Raw genomic sequence first — 17,117 nt, forward strand, 5'->3', positions numbered from 1 at the left:
TAGATCAGGAAACCAAGGCCCGAAAAAGTTAATTGTGCAAGATCATACATGGTAAGTGGTTGAGCTTAAATTTATATCCAGCTCCTCTGATATCGGATTCAACATTCTTTCCACTATACCACATCAATAAATCCTTTACAAAATACAGTGTGATCTGCAGAAGAGGAAGCATCACAACACACACCATATTTCCTTTTACCAAATGGTGCAGATTGACAACTAATTTATGGTTTAAGATATTTTTTCCAGTCATCTTGATGGTCCACTTTCTGAGTTGGAAAGTTGGGTCATTTGTATCTAAGTATTTCAATTGTCATAATAACCATATCATCTCAATTACTTTCAATTTATCACTGTCAAGTATTCAAGTACTCCCAGATACTAGAGTCCTAGCTCTGAGGATGAGTCCATGATTGGGTCCCCACTAGCTACTGATTATAGATTTCCCTAACAATAGGCTCATCCCTTCTTGGGCTGGGATTAATTGCCAGCTGCCCTGCTCCCTTGCTGGACTTCCTTTATGCTCACCTCTCTAGACCTCCTTACATTGCCTGCCCTGAATTTGTCTGCCCTGTCCTAGAAGGACTGTCCAGTCAATGGATCCCACTGAGCCATGGTGATAGTGCTTGCCTGTACACATGCACAAAATGTGGGAAGGGACAGCTAAGTTGCAAAGTGGGTAGTGTGCTAGGCTTGGAGTCAGGAAGGCTCATCTCCCTGAGTTCAAATCCAGCCTCAGATACTTAGTAGCTATGGAATCTTGGGAAGGCCACTTAATTTTGTCTACCTCAGATTCTTCAACTGCAAAATAAGCTGGAAAAGGAAATGGGTGAACAACTCCAGTATCTTTTTCAAGAAAAGTCCAAATGGGGTCATGAAGAAATGGACACAACTGAAAAACAACAATGTACAGAATAGAATAACTCCCTGGGTAAAAGAGAGGATCTAGGTATCCTTGGTTTAGTAACTAAACCCACCCAATTCTTTGTGACTACTGATAATAAGTAGCATTCTCTAACTGAAGTTTTAAATACATCATCTATCCCAGTAGAATAACTTTAAAAAATTCCTATTTTAAGAGTGGTTTTTGGATCCTAAAAGCAATAAGCAGGAGTACGTGCAGAGAATGATGTACCATCAAAAGAAACAAAAAAGCTATTTATTAGAAGCAATGACTGCAGAGTGGCAGCCAATAAAATCATAGGTCCATGATATATTTATTACAGTTACTGGAGTGGACATGATTCAGAATATAAAACTGGCAACGTGCTCACAAGAAGTACAATACTTGTGTATACAGGACCATGACAACTCTTTGATGATAAAGGTAATTTCCAAGGAAATGTTCTATGTTTGACAATCAGCTTTAGGGCCTTCTCTCTACTTTTAAGGCCAAAAAGATGTTTTTCAAACGAGTTAAATTCAAAACTGGTATTATCAGACTTCCAAGTTGTAAAGGTGATTACTGAAAGAGTATTTTGTGGAAGGATGAGGTCAAAAAATTTTTTAAAAGGACAGATTTCTCAGCAACAGATACATATTTATGATCCTGTGAAAAAAAAGAGGGTAATATTGACCCAGTCCTGTATCCATAAATTTGAGTTTTTATAAACACAGGCAATAAGGGAAACAACATCAACCAGAACAGATGTATATTTCTTCACCTCCCCTTACCAAAGTAGATGTTATTCAATCAAATCTGTTTCCACAAGGTCAAAGAACCAAGAATTCATTCAGAAGCTGTTAAAATACTGGCACCAATGCAAAAAGCCTTTCTTATTGCAACAAGTTTCCCTTATGAGCTTAGTGACAGAAAGCAATGACACCTTGGAGTTGCATAGCACTTTTTGAAAGCACTGTCATGATATCATCATCATCTACTTTGATGATAAAAACACCCCTATGAGGTAGGCAGATCAGATACTACATATGTTAGATGAGGAATGGAGAGACAGAGAGGTGAGTGAACTATTTAAATGTGGACAATAGGGGCAAAATTAGAAGCCAGGAATAGTTGTGCTGCCGTGCACAGAAACACAATCATAACAGAAACTTTTTCTTCACTAAGTAACTACAGAAAGAACAGCTTTAAACCTTAGTTTTATTCTATTTCTAATATATTAGTTTTTGAAAAAATATTTTATGTGGTCATATGTACATGTCTATGTACCTTTAAATATATGCTGCTGTTTACATGCACAGTTAAGTAACTCTGTGTATATATACAAGGATGTATCAGCATGTGAACACATGTGGGTACACACATACACACACAGATTTGCATTAGACCTAAAAAACAGTACCAAGGACTATTGATGTGGGCTAAGATTGATGTGGGCTAAGAGGCAGCAAGATGGTGAATAACACAAGATGTTTTGTTCTTATTTGAACGAAAAAGGGAATTTTCTGACTTTACATGCATACAATATTTAACACATTGATAAAACAAGAGCATTTCCAATAAATCTGCAAACACAAAATAAAGGTGAGATTGATCAGTAGTCTGTAGGACATGTCAACCAAAGTATATAAATATAGGAAATTACATGAGTATGCTCTTTAAAGTGAAAAAACATTTACACTGTCTCATTTTCCCAGAATATAACAAAAAGACATATCAAATTGTATGCTTGTATGTACATTTCATATTTTCTATATGAATTTAAAACCAATGTGAATTACAAACAAAAGTGAGAACTTTAATAAATACATCTTTCTAGACAGAACAACCATGCAAAAAGACTAGATCCCTGACACAATGTGCATTTAATGTTCTTAGTTTAAACTTATCTTACATTCTAATACTCTCATCATTTCCTTTTTAATGATATTAAATGATGTTCCAACCTGGTAACAGATATTACATGGGAAAAATTGTTAAGAGAAAAATAAAGATATTTGATAATAGTTTCCCCAAGACAATCAAATAAATATTTCCCAAATTCATGTCAATACACCTACATACATACCCTCTACACAGGGTACCAATTTGAAGAAGTAAATAAAAGAGGAATTGGTGAATCAGAAGCCTTCTTCAGTTTGTCATAATTACTACAGATTCAGAATGTATCCAAAAAATGAAGATCCAAGGTAGTCACTAGATTCTTGGTTACTTAATTTCTTTGGAGCAGTGGAGAAGGATGATGGTATTAGGATCTATATTATGGTTAATTTGTCTTTTTTAACAAATGAGTTTTCTCTTTTAATACCCTACCTAGATAACCCTGGCCTGGAATTTTCATGTGATTTTCTTATAAAATTTATACTGATTTGGCTAAGTTTGGGGGGATATATGATATACTTTGAAATAAATTTTTGGTAATAAATATCCGGTTTTTTGTGACTAAAGGAGAAGACTGAGAGAATAGAAAATTATTTTCAAGGTGACGTACATCTAACCATCCTGAAAAAGAGATCCTGTTTGTAGAAGCTCCCAGAGGAGATTGCATAACTCCCTCAGTCATTTTAATGCTTAATGAGCCTTATGGTCCAGAAAATTTCCTATGTATCTAATGGTATGACCATAGCAGTAACTAAGCCAACTCTTACACAAAGACCATCTTCAAATCTGATTAATAAGCTGGGATTTTAGACAGAATAATCAGGAAATCCAAGAAAAAAGGGAGATCTTTTCCTCAGTCAGATTTCCCTATTTTCAAAAAAAAAAAAAAAAAAGCTGACATAAAATTCTATGAGGTTCTGACCTGCCCTGTGACAAAAGCATGCTGTCCTTTGTTGTTGTTTTTAAACTGAAGAGGAATATACCAATTAGGAGAACACAATCATTCATATTTATAAACACAACCTTTGTTGGATAGGGTGTCAGGCATTGCACCTCGCTAGAGAGATAACCTGACATTCTCCTTGCCAGTCTCTGCACAAACATACATGCACATTCACACAGGTATTCCATACTCCAAGGGCACACAGAACAAGCTAGCTGGCAGAGAGTAGGGGGTGCACTTGCAGGGATAACTTCCTGTCCACTCAAAGGTATGTGCAGTATTGTTACAGGTGGTCTGAGCAAGCACCAAGCAGACCCCAGAAAATAAGACCAGAGGCTGGTACAGACCAGGAGAGACACCATCTTACTACTGGTCCCTTTAAGACTCAGCAGGGACTTTCAGGTTTGGATTTCTGTTCTGTGGCTCACTTTTTTGCCTCTGTATGGGGGTTTCCGAGTCATCGGGTGACTTCAAGTCTGCTCTTTCTGCTGGATCACTGCGTTTCTGCCTCTTACATGGAAAACAAAGACATCTGAAACATGTCAACAGGCCTTGAGAAATACTAAAGGAGAAGAGCTTTTTGCAAGGGTGGAAAAACTGGTAAAACACTAGCATGAAGAGGATGGCTGTGCAATATGCAATCAGCAGCTTCAGAATGAGCAAGGGAGCACACACGTGTATGTAAATATCTGTCTTGTAGATGTACCACATGAGGAGGAGGAACGCATTCTCAATGAACCTCACCATATAATAGACTGTTAACCTATACCAGTTCTGGGACTTATTAATCAAGTCAGGACTGTTGATCTTCAGTTGGACTGCAGACCAACAGAACATGTTGATACCTGCATACAGGAAGGTGAGGGAGCACAGCACTATGGTGGTTCCCAGTCTGCTCATGGTCTTGATATTCTCTGGAAAAGGAGAGCCACTCCTCCAGAAGAGAATCCAGGGATAGAAAAAAAAGCCAAATAAATTGAGGAGCACCACTGGGAGGACCCAGATCCGGAGCACGGAGCTGAAAAGGACCAGAACCCCAACCCGTGTGGCAATCTCAAAACTCCGCCAGAGGAAGATGCATAAATAGGCTGCAGGCTTCACGTGGATCTCATAATCATCATACTTGATCTTGATAGCCAGGATGTTGCAACGCAAGGCCCCATACACAATGGACAGCAGGGAGAGTGCCATGAAGGTACCTGTAAGACAAAAGATGAAGGAGGCTCAAGTACCAGCTCATATATAAAGCCTTACAGAAACCTCCATGAAGAGGAGATTTTGGGAAGATTGATTCATGAAGCCACAAGTACTTACTAAGCACTTGCTGCCGAGTGCCAGATGTTATGTTACATGGTACACACCAAAGACAGAAATGAAACAGTCCCTGCCTTCAAAGGCATTATAGTCTACTGGGGAAACAGAGCATGCCCAGATATAAAGTAATTTGGGGAGACACTACCAGTTGGGGAATGGGGATTGGGCTCCTAGAGGAGATGGAAGTTGATTAAAGTTGTGAAGGGAACTAGAGCTTTTAAAAAGAAGAGGGGTGGAGGGGGGTCCCCTCACAGGCACTGAGGATGGTGTGCACAAAGGTATATAGAGGTGGGATGTCTTCTGTGTCACAAAATACCACTCCCCTACCGAGGAGAGAGTGGAAAAAGCTGCTGGGCCCGGTCAGACCCCTTTGTTGTGTTCCATGAATAGAGGCTTAAAGGAACAGGTAATTGTTTTCTCCCACTCTGGCGAAGACTGAAAAGTTCTGAAACTTGACTATAAATTCAAGGATTTACAGTCTCAGATAAATGAAGTTTTCTCCCTGCCTGGAAGGGAATGAGAATGTTGTGAGCACTAAGCCAGAGAAAGGTAGGAGCAAGGTTCATCTATTTTTCTCTCCAGCTTTGGATGTAAAGGCAAAAGCATCCACCACATACACAAACTGCAACCAAGAAGAATAGGCAGCGGTGATGGGAAGGGAGGGAGTAGAGAGGGAGAGAAAGACAGGGACCAGGTGAGGAGGATGGGGAAGGAGGAAGGGAAGAGGAAAGGAAAGAAAGACAAAAAGAGAAAGGAAGGAAGGGAGAGAGATAACAGAGAGAAAGCAATCTACTCAATCTATTTCAACATCTACTAGAAGTCTGCTGTCATTGAAACATTATGAAACATCCTAAGCGCGCGCACACACACACAACAGAGAGAGAGAGAGAGAGAGAGAGAGAGAGAGAGAGAGAGAGAGAGAGAGAGAGATTAAATGATCTCCTTCCATCCCTCAAATGAAGTAGATGACACTAACTATACTGCTGTCATTGAAACATTATGAAACATCCTAAGCACACACACACACACACACACACACACACACACACACACACACACACAGAAATTAAATGATCTCCTTCCATCCCTCAAATGAAATAGATGACATTGACTAGACTGATGTCATTGAAACATTGTAAATATCATTTCTTCTTTGAATTCCTTTTTAGCCTGCTCACCATCTCTTTCATTTACCTTAATACTTATACCCTGTCTTGTTATGGGCCAAATCTTTGTACTTGAAACCAGGATTCTTACAAGGTGTTAAGTCAGTGGAATTGATAAGACAATGATTATCCATTTTAGCATGTGAGTTCTCTGGTTCGGTATGACTGAATTAATCTTACAACAAATAGTGGTTCTCTAGTGATATAGTGATTGATTTATATTCAGTATACTGCATATAAACTGGGACAAACTCAGCCAGAGACAAACTCAGAAGGGCCAGGGTCAGCCTCAGAGACAGACCGAGAAGACAGAAGACTGGAGCCTGGAGCACAAGCTCTCAGACTGAGACAGACTTCAAGACAGAGACCGTGTGATCCTCCTGACTCCCCCACAGAAACCAAGACACATTCTGGAGGCCCTCAAGAAAGCCCGGGCCCCAGGCAAGTAACTAGATTGTGAAGGGGATAATAAAGAATTTGGACTTTATCCCTGGCTATTCTCGTGGAGCTGAAACGAAGGCTGGTCAAAAGACCTCCAAAAAACCAACCAGAACACTACACTGTCTAGCACTGTTATGTACTATAACTGTTTGGCACATACATGGCTTGCCTCCTTTACTTGATTAATTTCTGTTAACCCCCAATCAGTGAGATTTATATAAGAATTCACCACCAGAGCAGAACAGTCAGTATAATTAAATATTCTTCCGGCTTAAGCTTTACCCCAAATGCTAATAGCACACTTGATGTGAAAGCATGAACATTTTAAAATTCACCATTATAACTGAAGAAAAAAAGAATTTTGAGAAATAAAATATTTTCCTGATGCAAAATATTCATTATTTCAAAACAAATTTCAACTATTGGGAAAAAATGTGAATATCTAAATTTTATTTTTATTAAGTATAAACAACAACTACTAATTTTTTAAAAATTATTTTAATGTAAACAGCATTTAGCAATAAAAAAGAGACAATATGGCGTAGTAGGAAGGACTCCTAGTCATGAAGTCTGAATTCAAAATCTTGCTCTGACACCAGCTGTGTGATCATGTCAAGTCAATAACTTCTTTGATGTTTGATATCTTCATTTATAACATTGAGATAATAAAACTCATACCACCCACCTTATATTATTTATGAGAAAAGTGCTTTGCAAATCTTTAAGGGCTATTAGGTAATTTTTATTTAAAAGGGGAAGAATTATCATAATATTAAGAAGGTTTGAACACAATCACAATAGGAGCCTTATTTTAAATAAACAGTTCTCTCAACCTGTAAATTTAAAATTATCAACATATTTTCCTATGAATTGGAGTGAGGTAAACATTTTTTATGCTATAGAATTAACAAAATAATTTTATATTTGTCTGCAAGTAATTTACTAGGCTTTTCAATGCAGTATCTTTAGTGCTTGTATTTTTTCTACTATTAATAAGAAGTGTAACATGAAGATTATTTATCATGCAGATGGAAAACAGAGATGGCATTTCAGGCTTAGAGAACAATGTGAACAATGATACAGAAGTAGAGCAATATACAACACGTATGAGGGTCACTTTTCCTGGAGAACAGTATCCACCAAAGGAAGGAGGAACAAGCATTTATTAAGTAATTACTATGCCAGACAAGTAGGGTAAGTACATTAAAATTATCATCTCATCTGATACTCACAACAATCCCAGGAAGTAGATGCAATTATTATCTTCATTTTCTAATTGAGAAAATGGGGCAGGTGGCTTGCACAGAATCACATAGCCAGTAAGTGTCTAAAGCTGGATTTGAACTCAGCTTTTCCTGACTGCTCATCTAGCCTTTTGTGCCAACTCGTGTAATAGTGTGAGATAAAGAAGAACAAGAAGGTAATCAGAGATTGTAGAGGTCTTTGACTACCAAAAGTTTCTCCTTCTTCCTTCTTTCATTACTACCAGTATAACTTCTTTGAACTATGAATCCTACCTAAGGCATCCATCCCACTAATGCACTTGCCTTAGTGCCTGGAACATAATAGGTGTTTAATGAATGCTTGCTGACAGACTGACCATTAGTTCAACTGAGCCAAGCTAAGGATTAAGAAGCTATACTGAAGAATTTAGGGAAATAATAATAGCATAAGGTACAAAGTTCATAGAATCATAAGCTCTTCCTTTCATTGTTACCCAATACAACATTGCTTTAACTAAGTTTCTCTCTTGACTTGCTCCTTTGCTTTGTATGTCCCTCTCAACACCTGTGCCTAGAACCGTGCCTAGAACAGTGCCTTTTATGCAAGAGGAGCTCAGTCAATATTTGCTGAATGAATAGAATTTATTATGAAAGAATATTTAACTAACATTGCAGGATTATATCTTCTCCCCACCCCCACACTTGTTTTCTGAGTTTCCCTTGAAAAATGAACTAATCAAATCTCATCACAGAAGGTAAAAAGTTTCCTTTCACCCATATAATTGAATTAGTTTTGGAAACACTTTTATCTCCCCTCATTGACCAAATGCCAAATATTAATTTAATATAGCAAGAGCTCAGTGCTTCTGGAAATCTCAAATAAAAAATTAATTTTCTATAAATGTAGTCAGGAAGAAATATTTACAGCAACATCATATCCAATTATTTAATAACTTGTTATATTTCTAAGTCTGAATAATAGAGATCTTCCAATTGTAGAAATCCTTTTTAAACATCTGGAAGCCTACCAAAAAATTTATATCACTTCAGTAAACATCTTCTCATCCTTTCTTCCTGTCTCCTCCTCCCTTTCCCCAAGAGGCAGTACTGTATATATAGAGAAAGTACTATATCTGAAGTCATGGAGCTGGGTTCAAATGCTGACTGACTTTTAAAAAGTCTAAATGTAGGCAACTCTATTTCTCTAGGCCCAAGTTTCCTCATCTAAAAAAAAAGACACATTTGATATAAATCAGTAGTTCTCAAAGGGCCACTCTTTCAGGAGGTCCATGAAGTCAACTATTTTAATAATGCTAAGATATTTCAGTTTCTAATATAGTAAATTTAAATAGACACATATAATCAAAATAGGAGCCTCAAAAATTTGTAAAGTGTAAAGTAAAAAGTTTTAGAATCACTGATCTAGATGAACTATTGTTGTGTAAACTCCATTTGGTTTTTTGTGGCAAAAATACTGGAGTAGTTTGCCATTTCCTTCTCCAGTTCATTTTACAGATGGGGAAACTGAGGCAGATAGGTTTAAGTGATTTGGAAAGCATGGTACAGTTATATAATGCCTGAGGCCACATTTGAATTCAGGACTTCCTGACTCCAACCTGACACTCTATCCATTGTGCCATCTAGCTGACCCCTTACGCAGAATTAGTAGAACAGATATTATGGCTCTTTACAGAAGATCCTAAGTTTAGTGCTGAAAGGCACCTTAAACATCATCCTGGTCCCTTGTCCCAGGACTGGTTAATATTTGATGCAATGCATCCCCAAGGATTCACATATGAAATCCATTTAGTTATATTATATTATTTTATGTGTGTGTGTGTATATATATATATATATATTCAAATGCCCTCAGGTTAAAAAAACTCTCTAAGGAAATGAAAAACATTTCATAAGAAGATTAAAAACAGGGAAAAGCCATAGGCAAGGAAATTAAAAGCAATAAACAAGAAATTCTCCAGGGCCTCAAAAGTTCTCTGCCACAGGTTTAGAGTTTGCCCAAAGGGATCTGTGTCAGGTCCCCAACAATCCACCTGGGAACAAAATTCATTCCAGGTCTGGTCCCTAACTTTTACACTCACAGAAATCCTGGCTGTATTGTGGGATTGTGAGGAGCTAGCTCAAGCCTGCCCAGATCCACTAAAACCTGGGCCTATGGCATTTTACAAGTGAAATAACTGGCGTCCTGGGAGATTGTGATATTGCATGCCCAGGACCACGAAAGTGGCTGAGTGACTGAGACAGGATTTAAACCGAAGTACTCTGACATCAGTCTGATGCATCACACTGCTTACTTGTCATTGCATACTCAAGCAGTCAATAAACATTGACTTAATGTTTATTAAGTGCAGACACTGTTCTCTGAAGGGATCTTCTCATTTCTCAGATATATTCTTTTTTCTTGCATAAAGAATTGGATTATGTCATCTCTAAGGTTTTTTTTTTTTTCAACTCAGAAATTCCCTTGAGTCCCATTTACAATTTCATCACAAAATAATAATAAGCCCCATGTTTCACAGGGGCAAGACTATGCAGCAAGCAGATTGATCTTGGATCTTATACTGTGAGATACCTTCATTTGTTGCCCTTTACATAACAGGAAGGGAGGAGTAATCAGGAAATTGCCAAAGGCCACCACAACCCTACCTTCTTCTCAGTTCCCCAATGTACCTTGGGGTTCATTTTTTATTTTAAAAGTGCTCTCTTATTTGGTTCCTTTAAAAAGAAAGCATGTAGTCATTCTGGGTCTGGCCATCTTTGGCAGGTGTGACTGACTTTTCAGGATTTTCTGTATATCTGGTTTTGGGAGTAAAGAATTTACAAAAAGAGAAAAGTAATCACCAGCAGGAGTTGACTTCCTCCCTCTCCAATCTACCCTAACAAGTTAATTCAAACTTTCTATAAGGAAGGTGGCAAGTGGACTGCTCCTAAGGGGCTCCATCTGTTAAACTACCAAAGATGTGACCATAAACCAGACCTGGAGGGTCAGGTGCTGAAAATTCCACCCTATGTTATCAGGTTTTCCTAAAAGAAATTAATAATTCACCGAGAGCTACTGGGGAACTAAAGCACCAAAACTGAGGTTTCTGCCCTTTAGATTTATCCTTCTAACCCAAGAATTCTTAATCTTTTGTGTCATGGATGCTTTTAGCAGGCTAAAAAAACCTATGGCCCCTTTATCAGAATATTTGTTGTTTCCATTTACAATTGTAGGAAATAATAAAAGTTCATTTAGAAGTTAGTAAAAATGAAGATGTGTTGGGGTTTTTTTTTTACCATACAACTTAGTAAAAATGAAGATGTGTTTTTCTTTTTTTTTTTACCATCCAAGTTCATAGTCCCCTGTAATCTACTCAAAAACTCCTCTGAGGATCCCAGATTAACAGTTCTTGCTCTGAGCCATGAAATGCTTGTGGGAAAGATGGTGATAAAAGATCAGATGCAGTGAACCAAAAATAGTGCTACTCAAGAAAGGAGACCTGATAAAGCAAGCAGCATCAGTGTTTGATCACTGAAAAGCTTGGCTCCCTCATGTAATATCCTTTCACCTGTACCACAAGCACAATCATACAACAGAAATAATAAAATAATTTTCCTGAAGGCCTAGAATTATTATTTAAGACCTAAATTCTTATTTAACTAATTTGGTATGTTAGACAAATGGAGAATAAAATCAATGCATAGTTAATAAGGATGTGTGAAAAAAAAAGAAAAAGAAAAAGATGGAGAGTTATAAATATAATGTGGCTAATTATTATATATGCTTTCTTGAAAGAGAAATTTATTATTACATATGTTGAATCCTTCATGATGTTCTACTGGGCACATGACAATGTTTTGTTTTTACATTTTACTTTTCTGTCTTTCTTTTTCTATTTTATTTTTTCTTATTTTATATTTAGTTTTAAGTAAGTAAATGGGGATATATGCATACATTTTATGCCTATGTCTATAAATAACACTCAATATATTATATATGTTTGCACTCAATAACTTAGAACTTCACTAAGCCTTCTGGGACACACTTCAGATGTCTAAATGACAATAATATAATACCAATTAGAAGCAACTATTTTCTATAATAAAATACCAGGCAACTCTCTTGATGAGAAATGACTTCCTTACAGATTCCCTGGAGAGTGAACTATATAATGATGGAGAGCTTTCACACTAAAAATCTTAATAATTAGATGAGGTGCCCTAATTTTAAAAAGACAATGCTGCCAGGGTATAGCTCTGAAGGTTATGTCAATATAAAAGAAGAAAGAAGTGGTAATGAGTGGCAGGATGACCCAGGTGTAGGATTAAATAATGATACAGTCCTGACACAGGATCAAGAACTCCTAGTCCTGACATGGGACAGGTTTTTCTGGCTCCACAACTGAACTGCTTGGTTCTCCAACTATAAAATGCCCCATCTGGTTTTGCTGAATTCTTAGGAATTTTGATGGAGAAAGATGAGTCAGGAGAAAATCTGAGAAATAGAAGCAGCAGAAGAAAGAAAGAAGGATGAGGAGGAAATTATGTTCATAACATCTTAAAGTTTACAAAGTATTTCAAAAATATTTCATTTTATTCTCACATCAACTCTAGAAGGCAGGTGCTATTATCTCTATTTTAGAGATAAAGAAACTGAAGTAGATAGTGACTAAGGGATTTCCCAGGATCACATATATCTGAAGCCACATCTAAGCTCAGGTCTCCTTGACATTAGGTCCAGAGCTCTATTAAATTTAGTAATCACAACGCATTTCTATGCAAGGGGCAACTCAGTCCCAGGTATTAGCTCCAGAGTGGAGTGTGGCAGAGTGGTTAAATGGCTTTATATAAGTGGCTGTGTATATACATAAAAGATTGTACTCAGTGTAATGAAAAGTACAGTGCTATGGTAAAAATCCATTCTGAATGAAAAACCCAGACAACGCAGAGAGAGAGTTGGTTTTCATTTCTATTTCCAGACAGAAGGGATATTGCTGAAAAAAGATCACCATAATACTAGATTCACTTCTATGTTAAAGTACTGTGAATCCCACTGTGAAGGATTAAATAGTCCTCTCACCCTACAAACCAAAAGAGCCAATCTTTCCCTAGTCATATATAAAGTCTGAATGTGTCCTTTTCTACCAGGGCAGAGTATGATTATGAACCAGTTACCAATTTCCTATTTTCTCCAGTACTCGGCTCTCAGATCCCAAATAATGGTCCACACTTGTAGGTACAGGGCTGGGATCCAGGCTCCCTTTATTTAATGCTTGATTCAGAGAACTCTATTTAAAAAAAATAGGCTTTTTACTACTTTTGCTATTTTTTTTACTTTTTAAAATATTTTATATTTATACATATATAAATATCATATTATAATATATAAATTATATATAATATATATTATTATGCAAATAATATATATATATATAAATTATATATATACATACATATATAACTACTTTACTATTTAAAAAATAACTTTGGGTGCTAGAGAACCTGACCTATATTTATCTCCCGGACTGCTATTTCCCCTCAATAATATATGTGAGCTTTTGCCTCTGGCTGTTCTGCTTTAGGTACCATTGAGGTACCTGAGAGAATGTTACCACAGCTTCTTTGTTTTTCCATTGTCAAACATCCCAAAACTCATTCAAGCTACAAGACACTTGCAGGGCTTAGAAAAGGCAGAGGGGAAAATTAGGTAGAGTTGACATTCATGACTAGCAAGACAACAGAGTAGTTGTTTTCTACTAACTAAAAATTGTAGAAGAAAAAGTACAGCAAAGGAACAAAATGTAGAGTAACTAAAGATGATTCCACAAGATAAGGCAGAAACTATTGTACAAGGTTAAAAACCCATGAAATAACACTGGAGAACTTGAGTACTTAATGCTTGCTACCCCCTATTTCCCATCCTCCCTACATTCAGGCCACTTTAGGCCAGTTGCAAACAGCTTCCCAAACTTGTAATTTAGAATTCATTTGAGGTAGCCCTGCCTGGCTTATCCATGGCAATGACTCAGTATGAAAATCTCCAATCAATAGGGAATGATAGGGAAATTCCAATGATAGGAGAAAAAATGACTTGTCCAGGATTACATAATTAATATATGCCTGAGGCAGGACAAGTGCTCTCTCCACTGTGTCACCTAGCTGCCCATAATGATTCCAAAATAGAGTTCTCTAAAAATTATTGATGAATTGATTAATTAATCTGTAGTGACAGCAAAGGAGATTAGATGAGTCTGCCATGTGCTTATTGAAACTGTTTATTTAGGAAATTCTAAAAACCATCAATAAAGATTTATACTTTATGATTCAGGGAAAAAATGTAGTCATCTGTGACCATTGGGAATTCTGGAGTACCCAGTGATCTCTAATTTTCACTTAACTAGCAATTCAATACAAAATACACTTAGACCCTAATGAATGATCTTATTTCATTTTCACAAATTTCTATGAGGACTTAAGAGCAATTATCATAGTCCCCATAATATATATTAAAAAACCAAGGCACACAAAGATTTTTAATAATTTGCATATAGTTACAGAATAATGAAAGTCTTCTAACTACTAAATAAATCTTCCCCCAAAAATATGGTGGTGGGAAGAGGTTCGAGAAAAGACGGATCTTTCATAGATCTAATATAATTTATAGTATATTATATTATGATTTAGATTAAATTCTACACATTGCATTAATTTATGACTGCATATGGCTATTCATTATTCACTACAGATATCATAAGGAATCCTAAAAGTCCCAACACTTTCTTGGCCCTAGAATGGTTGAATTTGGTTTTAAACACCAATTGGCTCACCCGAGCAAGGAATAGCTCATCTCAGCCAAATAATTCTGCGGCCTTTCTCATCAAACCTGGATCTCTCTCTCTCCCTATACTGCTAAGCCAGAAAATGACCCATCCTGGGAGGATCAAATTATCTAGAGGACATCTTCCAACAGAACTTTCTTTAATGTCCTTTCTGTTGGATGGACCTCACCTGGGCTCATCTCCAGTTCTGACCCTTTGAAGTTGGCTAATGAGATTCCTAAATGAGACTCTCCAAAGATCTGCCCCATGTTGCAATGCTGCAATCACTCAGAGAACTCCAACCAAGTAGCACAGCATCAGCCCTGCATGGACAGTGCATTGTGTGCCAGGGTTTGCTGGGATGGAAGGCACTGTTCCACAATCAGAGAGAATCTTTTCAAAAGACTTTGACAAGCCAAATGAGTAGGAACAGCAGGATCTTTTTCCAGGCTTGGCCAGTCCTCAGTCCCAATTCATTAAGAATCACATCTCCTGTAAGTAAATTATACTTAGGTAACAGTAACAAGCAGGCAGACAAACAAGAAATATGGATAGCCCACCGTCAGCAGATGAATTTTTAAAAGTTGTTTATACTGTCATTTTTGAATACCTTTTCTTTAGCATTTCATGCACACTATCTAGTTCACTAATTATATTATTTCCTGAAGGTTATGGGGGTAAGTAGAGAGAATTTCACTTTTTTTTTTTTTTTTTAACCAAGAGGGAAATATAGGATTCCTTGGTTCATAGATCATAAAATTACCACAGACAAAACAAATCAAGGTTTGATTCTGTTTTCACAGAATCTTTCATGATATTCTTGTGGACAAAGCAAGCATGAGTGTGCAAAAATGAGTCTGTTAATTGGATTTTCTCAGAAAACTGGAAAACCCCCAAAAAAGTTTTTCATTTTATTTAATGTTGTATTTTGAAATTAAACACTAAAAAGGGAGATTTTTACATTTACACAAAACAGAACACAAGAACAGAACATTTACACAAAAACAGAAAATAAAAGTGGGTCATATAGAGAACTGTGAATTTCTTTCATACTTCTTTTTTTAAAAAAATTAATAATTTTCATATATTACTTTTAAAATTATCCTATTTGTTTATGCTTTCTTCTGTATTTTTATATATTGCTAAATATAAGAAGAATAAATCCAAGTTTATCTGAGAGAGAAGTATTTACATTTGAGGGAACGGAAAATATTTCACTTAAGCTACATCTTTCAGAAAGCAGGGATTTTATAAGGTGGAGGTGAGAAGGGAATGAAATTAATTCAAAGGGAGCATAGAAAGGGTTACGAAATGGAAGATGGACCAGAATGAGGAGGAATCCAGGAACTTTGTCCTTAAGGGAAAATTTTTGAAAGAACTGTGAATTGATGAAAGAAAAGGCATAAGGGAGACATAATGGTTGTCTTCAAATATTGTCACAGCTGTCACATGGGACAGAGTAGATATACTCTTTTATTCAAATGCACAGAATATTTCTTAGCTTGTAATAGTTGTAGGGAAAGAAATATCAGTTTAGTGTTAGGGAAAACTATCTAAATGTCAGAATAGGCATAAGCTGTGTGGTAAAAAGCAGCATGTATTATGTAAGCTAGGCTTGGCTAGTTAAAAAGTATTATGTCCATTGTCACCAATATTACAATAAGAGAAGAAAAAGAAACAGAAAAAAATTAGGGAATGAGTTAATAAAAATATGTCTTCTTGCAAATGATATCATAATATACTTGGCAAGTCCCAAAGACTCAACTAAAAAGCTAGTTGAAACAATTAATAATTTTAGCAAAGTAGCAGAATATAAAGTAAATCCACATAAATCATGAATGTTCCTCTAAGTCATAAATAAAACTCTGCAAGAAAGGATAGTAAAAAAATACCCCATTTAAAATAATTCTAGACAGCATAAAATATCTGGAAATATACTTGTCAAAACAAACTCAAGAATTATATAAACAAAATTATTTTTAAAAAACTTTTTGTACAAATAAAAATTGGATTTAAATAATTGGAGAAATATTAATTGTTCATAGGTATGCAGAGTCAATATTATAAAATTGACAATTTTACTCAAACTAATTTATGTATTCAATGCAATCCTAATTAAATAACCAAAACATTGCTTTTACTGAATTAGAAAAATAATAAAATTCATTTGGAAAAACAAAAAATCAAGTATATTAAAGAAAATGATGGAAAAAAATGTAAAGAAACAAGTTTTATTAGTACCAGATTTGAAACTATAATATAAAGTACTAATTATCAAAACTATCTAGTACTGACTAAGAAAAAGATCACTGGAATAATAGTGTAGACATACATTTTGCTGCTGGAAATAAACATAATAACCTTGTATTTGACAAGTGTAAAGACATTAGATTTTGTGATAATTCATTATTTGGTAAAAATTGCTGGGAAAAC

At 36.0% G+C, this 17,117-nt stretch overlaps 1 protein-coding gene across 1 annotated transcript in view; it reads right to left on the reverse strand.

Moving 5' to 3' along the window:
• Positions 1-2,082: 2,082 nt before the first annotated feature.
• The window catches only part of XK (X-linked Kx blood group antigen, Kell and VPS13A binding protein), a 43,421-nt gene continuing 28,386 nt past the window's right edge, over positions 2,083-17,117 (reverse strand). Inside the window, exon 3 of the mRNA XM_074300847.1 lies at positions 2,083-4,924. Within this exon, the coding sequence (XP_074156948.1) occupies positions 4,104-4,924 (821 nt within the window). The 3' untranslated portion in view covers positions 2,083-4,103. The remainder of the gene's footprint in view (positions 4,925-17,117) is intronic.

Source organism: Sminthopsis crassicaudata, chromosome 3 (genome assembly GCF_048593235.1).
Source record: "Sminthopsis crassicaudata isolate SCR6 chromosome 3, ASM4859323v1, whole genome shotgun sequence".
NCBI classification, from domain to species: Eukaryota; Metazoa; Chordata; class Mammalia; order Dasyuromorphia; family Dasyuridae; genus Sminthopsis; species Sminthopsis crassicaudata.